The 17,343-nt window shown below is 37.8% G+C and overlaps 1 protein-coding gene across 1 annotated transcript in view; it reads left to right on the forward strand.

Annotated features, from left to right (window-relative positions):
* DOCK3 (dedicator of cytokinesis 3) overlaps positions 1 to 17,343 on the forward strand; it is a 199,621-nt gene that overhangs the window by 117,472 nt on the left and 64,806 nt on the right. The window contains exons 15-21 of the mRNA XM_009321865.1: positions 6,095 to 6,219; positions 11,630 to 11,792; positions 12,283 to 12,389; positions 13,095 to 13,266; positions 13,950 to 14,047; positions 16,040 to 16,123; positions 16,479 to 16,579. Coding sequence (XP_009320140.1) covers positions 6,095 to 6,219; positions 11,630 to 11,792; positions 12,283 to 12,389; positions 13,095 to 13,266; positions 13,950 to 14,047; positions 16,040 to 16,123; positions 16,479 to 16,579 — 850 coding nt within the window. The remainder of the gene's footprint in view (positions 1 to 6,094; positions 6,220 to 11,629; positions 11,793 to 12,282; positions 12,390 to 13,094; positions 13,267 to 13,949; positions 14,048 to 16,039; positions 16,124 to 16,478; positions 16,580 to 17,343) is intronic.

Raw genomic sequence — 17,343 nt, forward strand, 5'->3', positions numbered from 1 at the left:
CCAAGAAATCTATTTTTAAAAAAGGAAATAGCTCTGGCATTTCAGATGAATCTTCTTGGTCGTAGGTTTTAACATTTTCACTTCCTTTTTTAATAGGAAATCCCTTCACATGTAGACATCTTAACCATTAAAATTCTGTAGCTGTGTCTTACCACACAGTTTTCTTATCCCATTTTGTTTTCTAAACAGTAGCATTAGTTCCTGTATCAAGCCATCTTTTCCCTCACTCAGATATGAGAAACATGAGTGGTAGCTGGTCATCGTTAAGAAATACAGTGGAACCGGTCTTTATGTGCTTATATCTTGCACGGTTATGCAGAACAAGATTAATATCCTACAAAATAACCATGCCTGGTCTTCATTTCTAAAGATAACGTGTTCTTTGTTTCCTACTGTGTTGTGACCTGAGAAGAGCATCATAAAGACTTTAATCATGTTTTTTGCCCGAATCAGAAGGGATTCAGTCAAACCAGCCTCATGAAGAGGTGTGGTGGGTTTTTGTTCATTTGTGGTTTTTTTCTTTTCTAAATTGCTACTGGGTTTAAGACCGTCCATCTGATCCTGACAATTTTACCTTTCCCCAGAGATAAAAGCAATGAGGCATGTGCTGCTTGCCTTTTGGATTGCAACTTTATTTGTATACAGAACTTGCTGATCAGAAATCTATTGCATAGGCATGGCGTTTGTCAGTTCCCCAAAGGACATCCCTTCCCTTCCCCATGTGCTGATAAGTATTCTGTCTTTTACTTTGATCCTCTGATGAAAAGTGCATGCTTCATCTTCTACTTGTGAGTGATGTTTCTTTCTCTTTTTTTCTCTCTCCTTGTCTTAATTTCCTGGCTTCTCTCCCTTTCCTTTCCCTTTATTCTCTCCCCTTTCTTTCTGATGCAGAGATGAAGATAGTTGGGTGTAAGTTTCTGCTTTTCTGTGTAATGTCTGCTTATTGCTTGCTTCTTCCCATTTTCATATCTTTCATGGAATGTTGGGGATTGGTAAAGAAAGCAAATCATGACATCACAGGGAAACTTTGGTAACAGAGAGGCGTAGACTGTGTCTTATCAGTCTCTCTTCATACCACAGTCTTTCAGACAAATTTAGTAGCTATGGCAGATGAATCGGTAGCAAAGGTGAGAAACATCTCGGCATCTGTTCTGTCAGTGAGCACAAAGTCATGGCAAAAATACATTAAGGAACAGACATGGCAAAATCCATCAGCTGTTCTCAGAATGTTCGTGGCAAGAGGGTCAACGAGACTAAAAGACATAGCTATGTACTAATTATCTCCAAAAAGCGTTTACAAGGAGAATAAAAAATATTTTTGTCATTAATAAACTTGCAGAAATGGAAAGTTAAAATACTCAGCTGGGGGAGATCAGAAAAAAATATATTAAAAATCAACTCACCACTACTGAAAGGAAACTGTTTCAGGGAAATAATTGAATTTAAAAAGAGCATTGTATGAATTCTTTTCTAGACATAGAAGGCGAACAATGGATAGCAAATAATCTAGTAAATACTGTTTGTTCCTTTTCCTTGAAACAATCGAGTGTTCTGTTCACCGAAAGCTAGAGGAACATGCAGAGTTAAACTTGCATAAAGTTCTCTTTATAGGGAAAAAAAAAAGTTAATTTAATTTGCCATACAGGCAGTATGGCAAATATCCCCTTGCTGCTGTAATACCACTTGCAATAACGTTAATAGTTGCATACTATAACTATTTCAAGAATATAGGCCTTCAAAAAATTAGTGACTGACTGGTGAGGGGGCAGAGAAATAAACTGCTGAAATGGATCTAATGTGATTTCCAGAGACTGTCTGACCATACCAGGCGGCTTAATTTTAACAGGCAAGTAGTAATACAGCGGGCAACACAGCTGGTTTTTACACCGGTGTCAGAGGTGACTTCACTGTTAAAGCAAGGGAAAATCATGCAGTGTGAGGCCTGTCGCTCTTAATCTTTTGAGACATGATTGAGAACAAGCCCATAATGGTCAGCCAGAAGGAAGGCCAGAGAGCGTTTGAGACGCGTCCCATACAGTGCGCTTTGTCAGTTACTTCCTCTAGTCCGTTTGTTTTGAAAAAATAACGTGATGATCACAAAGCTGATTGTGGGCCTCGTTCTGTTAACCTCTTCTGTGTTGAAATTACTGCGCTTCAGAAGTAGTTGCATGTTTTTCATTTGGAGAACGTTAGAACTTGAAGTAAGGCTGTAGTAACTTAAAGTAAGGCTGTAGTAACTTAAAGTAAGGCTGTAGTAACTTAAAGTAAGGGTGTAGTAAGCCTCTTGAGATCAGAATCCAATTACTGGCACCCTGCTCTTGTGCAGCGGCCGCCAAAGCTACTGCAGAGAAGAGCTGTCCACCAGGGGAATGTCTGGCTTAACGTGGTACTCTTGGCCAGAAAGAAGAGCAGTTACCATTGTGAAGAGCTAGAACAAATATAGCCAAAGCACGTTATAACACTATCCTTGAATGTAAGTATTCTACATTTTGTAGTTTGTCTCAAAGATTTTACTTGCTTGCGGGACTGAGTCTCTTACAGAGTCAAACCCTTAGTGGTTTAAATTGCTGTAACTTCACTGAAGTCAGTAGCCTTCTCCACCACTCCTTTTTTTTCCCCGTTACCGTTAATATAGTTACAGGTGATACGAGAAAGGATTTCATTTCAGTAAGAGTGAACCCCCCCAAGCTATAATTTATGATTTATAGTTTAAACAATTGTACATTTGACATAAGGCTTTGTAAATAGGTTAAAACAAACAACCAAAACAAAACCCCCATAAAGGTGAAGGGAGGGTAAAGGAAATGCTACTGTAACACATCAGAAAATATATTTTTTTTAATATTGTGAAAAATACTGTATTTCAAGACAGTTCATAAAGACTTAATAACGGCATATGTTAGAACTGCATGTATTTTATGCTAAGAAGCAGTTTACATTTGGTTTTAAATTGAAAACAATTGTAGAGAGATAGGCTTTAAAACAAATACCATTCTGAAAACTCTCATTAGGTTTTCAGTTCATCCTTGACAGCCACCTAACACAAAGAGACCTCAGCTTAAAATACCATCCGCAGGTTTTAGTCTATAAATACTTTGGCCCACTAGCCTTCTAGCACTTTTTTATTCCGGTACTGACGATAGGAGGCCACAGCTAACCCAGTTTCATAATCTGCACTGCTCTATTTGTGAAGATGTGAGGCCTAAGTGGTAGAAGCTGATGTAGCACGCTGTTTTTCTCTCAAAATGCAAGAGTTAATGTCACTTCAGAGCCAGTACTGTTTGTACAGTAGTTTGCCGCGCAGAGGGCATGAGTTGTCTGGTTTGCTAGCCAAGTTCTTTATTTATCTTTTTCTTTTTACAATGGAATTAAATATGGGAAAAGCTCTATCTGCCGAGATTTTTGACTTGATATGTAGCTGTCATTCTGTTAGAGCTGACAAGGATCGCTTCTTGATCGTACTGATCACACTTTCTGTTTAGTCCCATGCAAGCTGCACTGCGCTATCTGTTCGTGCACTTGCGTGGTGTTGTGCAGAATGTTTTCTCTAGCCTTGCAATTTGCATACGCAAAATAAAATTTTTAATAAACTGCTCTGTGTTGAAGCATTTGCTCTAGTTTCTGTGCAGCCCATTAGTGCATCTGAGCTCAAACCCCTCAGAAACAGTAGCAGCTGGAGAAAAAAATGGCTTGCAAGGACTCAGCAAGAGATGTGGTTAACCAATATGTTGGGAAAAGGAGATGCTTCTTTGTAGTAAGGTTATTTTCACTGAAATACACGGAAGTGTTTGTAGTTTAAACTCCAGATTTTCAAGAAACTAATGGGCTCCATACCTGATAGTTAAATGCTTTTTGTCTTTGCTAGATACATTTACTTTCCTATTTTTACTATATGTAATGACCTCTCCTTTTTTTTTTAAGATTCAACAGACAATATTTTTACAAGGTGCACCATTATACTTCACTAAAATACTTTTTCCCTTCTTTTCCCTTCGTTTTGATGCAAATCCACTGTTTTTTAGATTCCTCTACCCCCCACCCCAAAGGCATTTTTTTTAATTAGTGAAGTAATATCCCTCCTGTTAAGCTTAAAGGAAGATAAGATGCTATATATAACCAAATGCTGCCTTTAATTTAGCTGGAAAATGATTTGCTATCTGACATTGGGCTTTGCGTAGCCAGACTCTCTTCCAGAAAAGAGGTCAAAAATAGAAAGCTCCAAAGTGCTAATTATAGTGAGTACAATTAATTTCTATTAAGAGTTATAGCATACAAATTGAAACTTTTTTCCTCATTGTGCAAACTGCTAAGAAAAAAGGATGGAGTCTGTTAAGCAGGAGGGTTTTCAAAACAAAAGTCCCTACTTAAACTATCTTTTGCGATGCGTTTTGCATTTCCTTGATATTCCTATAGTCAACATATAGGTAGCTTAGCTTGATTTTGAACAGGAAGATAATTTTCTCTGTTGTTGTGGACCGTGGAGTATTGCATTTGATGACTATTCTTTGATGAGAAAAAACAGATCAAATATTTGAGGTCTTTCACGAGCCTCTTGCTGTCATCTTTTTCCCGTTAATGAACCGTAGCATTTTCAGACCTCTAACTGTGAGGTGTTTCAAGCAGTCAGCTCTGTGTGAATCCACAGTGAGAGTGAGGCTGATGGAAAAAGGAGGACATTTTGCATACAGATTTCCATTCAAAAAGAGTTCCTAGCGGAAAGCACTGAATGTCAGCTAGAGAGCTGTATTTTCCATGCTTAAAAAGTTGTACTTATGTCCAGAAATAAAGATGAAAGTAAAGACAGGACTGAAAGCTTCTATTATTTGTCCCTACAGTAGATTAAGGAACAAATTCTATGGGGTTATAGACTTTGAGAAGAATTTGAAGTGCTGCTTTGACAGACACAAAAGAATATCCCTCACTGCCTGAAAGCAAATGCTGCCTATTTCATTGTGCTTGTGATTAATAAACAGATTTAACTGCATCAGCTTCTCCACGTACTGGGGTGGAAGAAATCAGACATTCAAGGAGTCTCTGCTTTGCTGGATAACCATTCCATTACTTCATTATTTAGTCTCTTGAGGCTGCTTAACAAAATACTTGCCTTGAAAGGGTTTAACTTTTTATTGTTTCAATTTTTTGTATTTTTATATATTGCCCTTAGTATGTTTGCCTTTATGGCAAGTAAATAAAAAAAGTGGTAAGTGAGCCATCGCGAAATGGTGACAGTAACTAAATCTTGCAGGAAAATAGGTGCTACCTGCTGTCCTTTTGGTGCATGCTTTAGAATTGGCTGCATTAATTTTGAAAGCAGAGTTTCCCAAATCAGATTCTTTAAAAAAAAAAAAAAGTGAGCTAGAATCTGTCAAATTCAGGATAACAAGATGCTGAGATAGATGCTAGCATTTGTATTTCTGAATATAGTCATTTGCTTGAAAGCTCTTGAAAATGAGGTAGTGAGAAATTGGCAAGTATCCATACTGCCCGCTTTCTTACATTCATGCATATGGATACCAAAGGCTAGCCAAAAATCTAGCAAAAAAAAAAATATATATATATATATAATTCCTTCTTAATCCATCTGAATTGAATTACAACCAGGTTTCCAAAATGGCTGCTTTTATTTTGTTGTTATGATAAAAGGAAATTATGAAAATATAGAAAATACTTGAAGAGCTAACTGAACATAATTTTCTGCTGATCATCACAAAAATACTTATTTTTCTTAAAATATATTGGAAATGGGAAGTCTGATGTTAATGATGTTTGTCAGGCTTAGCCTGATACTTCCAAATCAGCTAACTAGACAAAGTAGTAGAAGATTTTTTTCCCTTCCCTGCTTACACACAATAAAAGCAAGTATTGATTCTGAGTTCACACTTAATAAAGGCATTACTAACAGTGGTCTGATTTTATGCACTGATATTAAAATGTTCATCTTTATTAACAATTAACTTGCTGCTTGGAATGGTTTGGGCATCAGCTGTAGTCTTGCAGAACACAGAAAACGGTTTGCAGAATCAAAATATGTTGCGCACAGGCACTGAGTCTTCCACGTTGAATTTAAGCATGTGACTCCACTCTTTTACTGTAGGTGATATCCGCAACGACTTATACCTGACGTTAGAAAAGGGAGACTTTGAAAGAGGTGGGAAAAGTGTGCAGAAGAACATTGAAGTGACCATGTATGTGCTCTATGCGGATGGAGAAATCTTGAAGGTAAGTGCTTATTTCCTCTGAGCTTCAGGTGCCATCTGCTTGCTCCCTGGACGTGTTCTCTTGTTTTGTTGTCTCTGATGCAAGGGAAGTGCTAAGCTAAAACCAGATCTTACTTCCCGCCCCGCCCCCCCTCCCGCTAAGTTTTTAAACTATATATTATGATGAAGGAAGTGGTCAGTTACCAATTTGAAAGAATTTGGAGCACTTCCCCTATATGGGAATAGGGGACTTGGAGAAAATATTCATAAACTGAAAAGCTTATGTAATTGCAAAATGTGATGTCAGTGGCTGTAGTAAGAAGACAATTTAGAGTAACTGTAGTCAGAAGGAACTGAAGAGTATATGACAAATAATTAAAATTAAATAATGTGTGTCATACAACATGACAAAATGTGATTACAGGAGAGACTCTTAAATCTGAGTTATTGGAGTCATGGTACTGAATGTAGTTTTGGAAAATAAATTTGAGTAGCCGTATTTCCAAGATCTTGGCTTTCACCCTGGGATGGCTTCATTCCAGCTGTGGACGGTGATGTTTAATGTTTTTCTTTCTTCCTCCGTTCTTGCTTTTAGTATTATTGAAGAGAAGAAGGTAGATAAGTCAGCTTTGTGTGGGGTGGGAGGGTGTGAGGATAGAGAAGTGAACGGGGAAAGTATTTCGACATAAACATCTATCAGAAATGGAGAAATGGCTGCATTAAAATGTATTAATCATAACTTCCCCCTACCTTTTTTTTTTTACCTCCGCTGCAATAAAATGGCCCTTGTAGCCATTATTGTAGAAGAGTCTAAACACCAAAGTGCTTGTGTACCAAACTTATCGCCACAGCCTGTTTTTTTTAATTGAAAGAACTTTTCCTTTATTACTACAATTGCTTGTGATTTCATTAAAAGTAAAGCATATCTCTTGTAAGGAGCTGGTTTGTGCTCGTAGCTGTTGCAGGAAGATCACAATCCTTTTCTGTTTAATTGCATTAGGCATACCTTTCAAATGGAGTGACGTATTTTTAATCATCACTTTATTTCACAGCAGTCTGCCGAAGACCAGTGCAGGTCTTTACCCTCCAAACTGCAGTATCAGCATCTTCAAATGCCAATGTACATAATGGTTGCTAGTTACACTGTAACTGTGGCTAATGATTAAGTATGAAAGCCATGGAATTTCTAGACATTATCAGTCTTAACTACTTCTCTGGGTTTGGTTGGAATGGTCATTCACAGGTATTATCTTCTTCTTATCCTTGCCTGTTATTACTACTGCAACAGTGCTTCAGGGCTTTACGTGGGATAGCAGAACAGACATGGTACAAAGAAAGACAGACTAGTAAAAGGTAGTCAGTCTGATTAGAAAACAATTCAGGTGAACATTTGTCATAAAGGAGAGACTTTTCATATAAAGGATCTTTTGTGGTTTTTAAATTTAAACCACATATTTAAAAGACAATCTTTATACCTTTTTTAATGTTATTGCTCCTCTGTATAGTTGCAGTCAAAACAACAAAGATACTTTGTTTACGGTAGGGAGATTTTTGGTTCGTGATGTCTAATGATGCCTAAGATGCACTGTATTTCAAACATGCGGACCGTAGAATTTTTCTGCGTAGGAAATACTCAAAGGTATAAGCTAGCATATCTACTGAAAAATAAGTAAAAGGGCCATCAAGGGCAATAGAAGTTGAACTCTCCTTCCCTTTAATTTGAACTCCTCCTCACTGCTTAGGTACATTTGTGTTCCCTCTTAACTGCAGAATAGAACTAGAAAAATAACCTATAAAACTGAGTATCAGTTGAACTGAAAATAGAGGTGTAGTTCAAAAGTGCTAAATGACAATTTGAAGGAATAATCACATGCACGTAAGAGAAAGGAGCAGCTACTTCGAATCGAGTTTGCAAACTAATTACGTCTACTCTTTTTTCGTCGCTGCTATAGTTTCTACATGACGTAAAAACTCTGCAAATTCATCTACCAAAGTTAAAGCAAATGAGACAGCCATCTGGAATTACTTCTAACTTAGTGGGTTATCTTACCATTCAATGGTAATGTCCTTGTCCTTGTAGAAGACAATTGACCCTGTTAAGTGTATATGGCTGCTCTAAGTCTATAGAAATGCCCTGAAAATTATAAGGAATCAGCTCCTTAAACTGTAGATTTCCAGTTTGTCTCAACTTTCAGAATGCAGATTTTGGTTGTAAAATACAGGCAAAGTTTGTGCTCAAAATCTTCCCGTGCTTCAGGTGAAAAGTCCTGAGAACAGAGAGCTCCATCAGTTCGAACCATCCCACCTGTGCAATGGGGTTTGGGAAGTCGAGGTATCCATTTGTCTAAAACTTAACACGGGTCTGTTAGTCTGGGTTATTTTAGTATGCCGCTAAATGGATACTGGTTTACCTTTTATATTAAGAATTTAGTTTTAAACCCTAGATGGCTTAGTTTTCACTGCAACCATCTGGTTTATGTAACCGTCGGTATGGACACCTAGAGCAGTGTGTGATGAGCTGCCATTTTCTGTTAGGAGGGAGGTGGTTTCACCCAAAGACAGAGTATGATTTCATTCCTAGATGAAGCAGCTGCGAAGAGACTGCTAGATCAGGACTTTCATTTCAGTCATTCAGCATAATCTAAAAGAAAATACTGAAGACTGCAACAAGAGGAGTCTAGAATAAGGTGTGTGTTGGGTGGGGCTTGGTGCAGTCCCGATGAAGGGAATTGCTTTGTTTAGGTTCCCTGTCCCCTGAATGATCACTTGCGTGACCTGAGGTTGCTTTCACAGTCAAGTGTAGCTATTTTCTTTCTTCTATTTCATTTGTCTAATTATGATGCTAATTCAATAACTTTCAGTAGGTGATACAGTAGAGAAGCTAATAAAAAACCTCCAAGCTTACAATAGTATGGGCAGAACACTGAAAGTTCAACCGTTGACCCCAAAGCACTACTGTTCTTGGTTGAAATATCCTTTACTGTTCCTGACCTACGGCCTTTCCAAAGCAGAGACTGCCAAATGAGGGATGGGTGCTGAGTTACACAGTACAGTGGGGAAATTGCCACAGAATTTTCATCTGATATTAGAATAAAATCTCTAAACTTTTCCTGACCGGCAGCACAATCCAAATCGGAATTATGCCTTTGTGAAGACTTTAGCAGAACCATACGCAGCGTTAATGAGAATATTCTGTCTGTCTCAAATCCTTATTGCTGTTGAGTATATCTTGGTCCAGAAATAGTCCTGTTGAAAGCAGTGAAATTATTCCCAGAATACAGTGCTGTTCAAAATGAAAATGAGTATTTCCTTTTCAAAATGGTCTCACTCAATTGTTAGTATCCTTCAATATAGTCTGAAAAATAAAAAACCTGGACACATTTCTCACTTATTCTTCTTTCTGTTCCGGTGGCAGGAATATCTTCTTAATTGCAAGGCATACCCTAAACAATAAAATTATTACCTGATACTTTTTCTAGTTTAGCTTCCCTTACCTGCCTCTGCCCTCTAATGCACCCACATATTTGGGTCTCATGGTAACTAGGTGTACAGAGACTAGTTTCATGTTTATATTTTGCAGATCACAATTCAGAATTAAAGATTAAACAATCCTCCCTCCTGAGACTGTAGATTGTGGTACAAATGCATAGAAACTAAGTTAACAACCAGAAGGAAAGACTCTTCACCTATTCATTTATTTAAGTTTATAGCATGAAACAGCATTCAAAGACCGACCATTTGTCTGCCAAGGCAGGTAATTTTTTGAGGCAACAGAAAAAAGCTCACATTAAAATTTACATTTTTACTGTACCTTATAGAAGAAATACAAATACTATTTTACTTTCCCTTAAGAACCTAATGCAGAATGAGGTTTCGGAATTGCTGTGTTGAAACCCAACAAGTTCCTCTTATTACAAAATATAACAGATATTGCAGGCATTCTGGTTTTTAGTACTGCCACCACCACTCTCACTCCAACCTGTTCATATCTGCAACAACTAATTCTTGTTGCTGTATTAAAAAAAAAAAAAACCACCTTTATGCCGGGATTGTGGTAGATTGGCTACTAAGACTTACTTGAGAGGACTGAGTTTTGTGAGTATATGCTAGTCACTCAGTTTGGATTAGAGCCTTTGCAATGAATCTCTGCCCAGAGAGGCTGTTCTTGCATTGAATCCCAAAATTCCAGGGAACTTTTCTTTCTTTTTGGGCTCCTTCACAAATTCTTAACTTTCTCAAAGCCAGAAGAATATTACTACAGGCCAAACTAACTGGGTCTGGTTAATGGGATATACTTGACTTGCTAGTCCCTTGATTACAGATGAAAAAGTCAAATCAACATTGTCGGTATTTTCTTGGGATAGAATTTAGAGATGCCTTGGGGAAATGACCGGTAGTTCTTCTTGTCATGATACAATTCCCCGTGTGGTGTTTGTACGTCCGAATTTATATTGCATGTGTCATTCTGGGTCTGCTTAGCTTCTGTTTTCTTCCTGGATTCATTATCCTTAGAGATGCTAAAAGTGAAGAATCTCTAAGCTGTCTTTTTTCTATGTGGTTTTATAAGAAGTCATATCTTCTGGATCACTTTGTAAGTGCTAGGTGTAGAACGTGGGTTAGTGCTTATATAAAAAAATGTTCTTCCTGCTCCATGTCTTCATTACAAAGGACCTTTTACTGTCCTTATTTCAGGACTTCAGTATTTCTTCTAACTTCCTTCACCTATATTCTGACTCAGGATTTCCGTATTTCCTAAATAATATCAATGCATGTTTTTCTTCATCTGTATTTTGAGAATACATAGATTGATCAAGATCTCTGAGCTTTTTATATCTAAAAGCAGAAATTTAGAACCCATTATATTTATAGGTGATGACTATTCAACAAAAATTCTTTGCTTACCACTAATGAAGTAACTCGATCAGAATTTTCTGGGATACCCGGTGAGGCTGGATGGCTGTAATTTCAAAAGACCAACATTTTTAAGAGCTTGAAAAGCTCAGGTATCACTTCTGAACTGAGATACTGAAGCAGAAATCTGATTAAATGATATTATCAGATAAGTCTAAAAGTCCCGTTAGGTCCTTTGTTTCTGGTTTGGTTTTTTTTTTTGGACTCATCTTTATATATTTGGACTTATGTGTTTATTGTATCTGTTCTATGCTTGACAGAAAACTTAGCTTAAATAATAACTTCAGGTTCTGGAATTCATCCGGTATCATAGGTCTCCTAGCTCATCCTTTGACCCAAAACACAGTTTAAAGATCTCTTCAAAAATTTCAGATTTCATTGTGTCTGAGTTTCTGCTTCTGACTCTTCCTTTATGTCTACAGAAAGCTATGAATGATATAAAGGTTATCACAGTGTAATAAAATGACTCATCCGTAGTGATGTGATGTCTTTTAATCTTAAATTGTTTTCTTTTGTTCCAGGACTGCATCAGCCTGGGCTCAGGAGAGCCAAGCAGGAGTGCATACCACTCTTTTGTCCTTTACCACAATAACAGCCCTCGATGGGGGGAAATCATCAAGTTGCCCATCCCTATAGACAGGTTCCGTGGGTCTCACCTCCGGTTTGAGTTCAGACATTGCTCCAGTGAGTGCAAAATATAACCAAGAGAAATCTAAAAAAGCTGAGGTCTTCCCGTTGTCAGTTTATGTTTGGATGAGGCTGTTGCTGGGTGGAAAGCAGGAAAGGGGTGCCAACCTAAAGTACAGTGAAGGTGCACTGCTAATTAGCTGGTTGCTACCTTTATTAAACAGCACATTAAAAACATTGTGAACAATCAGTGCAGGGCCAAACGTTTTGCAGATGTTCTCCCCTGCTGTTCTTTTGCTGTGTTTTCCTGTAGAGTGTTTTCTTTACAGCATGTATATTTTATATTTTACTATGTTTGGCATGTTTGTGTTTGTTTTGAGGCTTGTCGATCATTTGCATAGAATTAGACGTAGTACATTATATGTTGTTGATGTAACCTGCATGCTTTTTGTTACGCGTGCAGAGAAGTTTGTGAATAACCTTGTGGTATATGTGGACGGACAGAATATGTACAAATATGATTCCTTATTTCTATCTCTTACTACAGCAAAAGACAAGGGAGAAAAGAAGCTCTTTGGTTTTGCATTCACTCCGTTGATGAGAGATGATGGCACTACCTTGTCGGATGATATCCATGAGCTTTATGTTTATAAGGTACCAATTCTTCTCTGCAGACTTTTCACCTACTTCAGTTTAAATAAGTAATGGGCAATACGTTACCTTTTTTCCCCTCTCATTAGAAGTTATGTGAGGAACAGATTAATAGCCGTTTCAAAATTTTATAAAATCAAAATCACATGACTAGGTATGGATACGGCCTTCTATTCTAGGTACAGCTTCCCTTTTCCCTTCAGATAATGATGATTTATCTTCTGATAATCCTATCGTTTTGAATTCAAACATACTAGTGAGCATTCAGCAGTTTTACCAGCCTATGGCATTACTCTGTGCCTTTGTATTATGGAATTACGCTGTACTTCAAATGCATCATATTACAATGCTACAGCTCGGCAGCCCTGTAGCAAGGGGGTGGCGGGGGCGGGGGGGCGTGGTTGGGTTTTTTTCTTCCTGCTGATTTACCTTGGTTTATTTCTTCAGTGTGATTTTCAGACTAAGTTGTACAGTTGGAAGATCATGATAAGTTCTAAAGAGTCAGTGGTTAGGAGACCACACCTTCTAGAGCTGGGTCTGTTTTATGTATGCTCAGGCCCCGTAGGTGGTAAGCACAGCTTTTTCTTAGAAGTGTTTTTGTGCACCCAAAAGATCAGTAAAAGTGCTGCTAGGCAATTGCTGTCAGGGTGTGAGTACGTGAAATGAGATAGACCAGGTACAATTCCATTTCTTGTCCTGTACCTGCAGTGTGATGAGAACAGCACGTTTAACAATCACGCTCTGTACCTGGGGCTGCCCTGCTGCAAAGAGGACTACAATGGCTGCCCCAACATTCCTTCCAGCCTCATCTTCCAGCGCAGCACCAAAGAGACCTTTTCAGTCTCCACACAGCTTTCTTCTACCAAACTGACCCAGAATGGTAAGTAGCTGATCCTTCAAAATTGCCCAAGGCAACAGGGATTATGAAAAAGAGAGATAAGATGGGTGTGTTTGTGCTCTGTTCATTTTACTAAAACATTCCTTTGTTATAATCTCATTATATGTATGCTTTTTTTTTACTAACGCTATTGAAATGAGCAGAAACTGTTTTTTTGAGGAAATAAGGATTTTGAGAGATGGCAGAGAAATTACAGACGTTACTGTAAGTGCAAGAGAAGGGTCATATGTTAAAGCAAAGTTAATTTTCATTAAATGATTGAAGAACAAAAAATTCAATGTTAGCACTTACTACAGAATCCAAAGTTCGGTTTGTTCGACTTTTACAGTGTTACTAAGTAAATAAAAATTTGTTATGGCAACGTCCCTGAAGCATGGGAAGACAAAAGTGGATTGTCCACAGTGCAGTGTAAAGTCACATAGGGAAAAATTGCAGCCTTGCCTCTTTTTAAAGTACTTCTTCATTCCTCCATTCATTTCTTTGTTAGTAGTACTGGACTTACTCCACATTTTCCTTCTTGTTTTCCCTTATTTATATTTTTTTTCCAAGAAGTGTGAACTGCAACAAGAGCAGAAGTGTAACATGTAATGCATCTCTGGTGGGTCTGGGGTTGCCATTCTGCCCTCTGCGCAGGGATTCTAGCTCTTTCTCTCACTGTTCTGCAGTGGATTTGCTTGCCCTGCTGAAATGGAAAGCTTACCCAGATCGTGTGATGGATATTCTAGGAAGACTGAGACATGTCAGTGGCGAGGAGATTGTTAAGGTACAACATGAACTAACAGTCTTTTGATGTATCTGTGATAGCAAGTGAATTCAGACCTGCACTGCGCTTCTGAATGTTCCTCTTACTGTACTTTCTGATTCACGCTGTGAATTCTCGGAGTGTATGAATTGGGATTTTATTTTGATATGAAACTGAACAGGAGGATACACGCCAAAAATCAATGGATAGTTAGTCCTTGGGGTCAAAATAGAGCTAATCCTTAGTAAAAGTCCCTCACCCAGACGTGCTGCGAGTATCGGGTCCTCAGCACCAATTGTTCCACTCTGCAGGCCCACTCCTGTTGAGCCACGCTGCTTGCTGATGTAGACGTAGCCACTGGTAGTGGTGTTCTGTGCAGACTTACCTGTTCCAACAGTATTTTCTAAAGGGCATTCTCTGAAACTGCTAAGTGTGGTTGGTCATTTCTAGAGTGAAGAAAACAGAGCTGACTCAGAAAACCTGGCCTTTTCAAACAGCTGCTAGAGCTGATCAGTACTTCTGTTTTGCAAATATATTCCAAACATCAGCGCAAAGGAGAAAGAAATGTGAAACCTTGAAAGTGAAGTTGGTCAATGGCCAATGAACCTGCAAACCCATTTTGCTGTCCCAGCACTGTGAAGTGAAGCTGTTGCCTAGAGCACCAGAATTCCTCTAGTGTGTCTAACCTACCAGTAATCTGTCTCCTATCTGATAATTTTATCATGTTTTGTAACCAGTGTTGCTCTACGTGCCAATCCTTTGTGTGACCTGAACTTCCTTAGGTCAAAGGAACTTCAGAATGCATTTGAATACTTGTGGTCTCACCAGAAGTGCATTCCAGATACCCTGCTGATAATTTTAGGTGCGCTGAGAACTCTCCCTAGAATTCATTTCTATAAATCTAGAAGTAAAAGGAGATAACTTGTAATGGCAAACAACCAAAGAGAAGAAACCAAAGAGAAATCCCGTCACTTAATTAGTAGTTCATAATTAAAGCCACTTCACTGTAATTCATTTGTATGTTGCCGTATCTTGAATGTTAATCTTCATGATAACTTTGTAACAGTAACAGAAGAGGACAATACCCCATTTATAGTGGAATTCTTCAAGAATGTCATGTTTTGTACACTTTGTTTGCAGGGCAATGCAAGTATCTAGTTTTTATAGAGAAAAGCATAAAAAGATACGGATTAAATTATTCCAAGGGGAGAAGTAATTGATTCCCTCCCTAAATCAGCTGCCATTTGGCATTGGGATATGAAAAACAGAATGCAGTTTTTCAGAAAAAAAGAAATTTTATCCTTTCAGAGACTTCATAAATTGTTATATTTTATTTCTTGTTTTCCTCATCAGAAGTTTAATTAGACTAGATTAAAAAGTCATGAGAGAATGTGCAGTTGACTTGATCTTTAGCATTCTTCTTCACAGTCATCCTTTCTGAGGACTGTGCTTTCAGGAGAGAAAATCACTGAGTTGTCAGCGTTCAGTAAGCCACAGTGTCACGGATGAAAGAAACAATTGGCAGTATGTAACTTGACCCAATTAATGCTTGTTATAAAAACTTCACTTTCTGTCATATAACAGAAGTTTTCAATATTAAACGTAATTTGGAGCGCCAGTTAATGTGCTTCCAAGTCTTAAATTTGATGAGGAACAGTATCTGATACACTCTAATGACAGGAGGATGAAAGTAAGTTGTTTTGCCACTGTTGTTAGGCAGCACTTCCAGTGAAGGAAACGCTCAGTTATATTTACAGATCAGGCATGCGGTACGTATTTCTTATTTTTTGTTTTTCTGTCATTTTTGTTTAGCAATATTCCTTGTAAAGAGAAAAATTCTTCCTAGTAAAACCAAATGAAAATCTGTCGCATCATATGGATGAACATGAGGTGGTTTGTCCTTGGCAGGTGTTTCACAAAGATATCAAGATGTATGAAATAAAGCATGGGGGAAATAACCTTCTTTTGAATACAATTGAATTTGAAATTCTTTGTTTATTCATGTCATTTTAGTTCCTACAAGATATTCTCGACACGTTGTTTGTAGTGTTGGATGACAACACAGAAAAGTATGGTCTGTTGGTCTTTCAGTCTTTGGTAAGCTGCTGAATTGTTACTTTTCTTTATCTCATGGTCAGTGAGTTTTAAGTTTCTTGTTATCATGTTGCTAGTATTTTACTTCCATGAAATATGAAATATTCAGTTGGATCCAGCCTTATGTTTTCTGTAATAATCTTGGGCGAGGAGGGCAGGATAGCCTCAACAGACCCGAGGACAGCAATACTGGCTATCACTTGGGAGGAACAAGCAATAACATCTAATAAGACAACTACTGACTGTTTAAAGAAACTCACGTATTTCGTTGTTCCTTAGCTTGTGTAACTTGTTTATAGAAACCTAGCAACAATGTGCAATTTCCTTTAGTATGGGTTCACTTTTTCATCTCCCACAGGTATTCATCATAAATCTGCTGCGTGACAGCAAGTATTTTCATTTTCGACCCGTGATGGACACTTACATTCAGAAGCACTTTGCAGGAGCACTGGCTTACAAGTAGGTTTTGTTTATCCATCGCTTCAAGAGATGGTATTAGCAAGCTTTTGAATGATGTCACCCTCAGAATCACAACCTTCACGTTTAGCAGTGGTTTTCAAAAGTAGAACTACTCCGATGAAAGTTTTCAGCACAGTTATAGAGAACAGCTGCTGACTGTCACCTGTGGCTCAGAATGAGCAGACTTTGGAATTTATCTTGCCTTTCTGAACTGGCAAATCTTACCTTCTGGTTTTTTTAACTGAAGAGACGCTGTCACTCAGCACCAACTCATTATCAGTCTGAACTAATGAGCTACCGAGAGCATATACATTTCGTGTCTTAGGGATGTTGGGATATAAGACTTGTGTGAAAGCTTAGAGAACTAACTGTAATTTCCTCTTCCAAAGTAGACAGGTATTCACATAAGAAGATGTTCTATTTGGTTACAGTAAATGTATAATTTCAGTAGATGAGAAACTTAATTTTCACTGTCACTTTGAAGATTCTGCCTTATTTTCTAATATTCTTTTTTGAGGTTTGCATCAGAGAGTAAGACAGATTTTTGAAAGTAGTAACAGTTATCATTCAGGGTGGTGTTTTTTCTCTTTCAGACCATTTCTTTTGTATATTTGAGCACATTCTATCTTTGGCCACAGTAAACTATTAAAAGCAGCTTATAATTGGTTTTGATTGTTTTAAACCATTCACGTTTTAGTGTAATTAAAAACAATATATAAAAATATTCTGTCGATGGCAGGTAAAAAACTATACAACACTAGAAG

This window comes from Pygoscelis adeliae, unplaced genomic scaffold (genome assembly GCF_000699105.1).
Source record: "Pygoscelis adeliae isolate BGI_AS28 unplaced genomic scaffold, ASM69910v1 Scaffold94, whole genome shotgun sequence".
Classification (NCBI taxonomy): Eukaryota; Metazoa; Chordata; class Aves; order Sphenisciformes; family Spheniscidae; genus Pygoscelis; species Pygoscelis adeliae.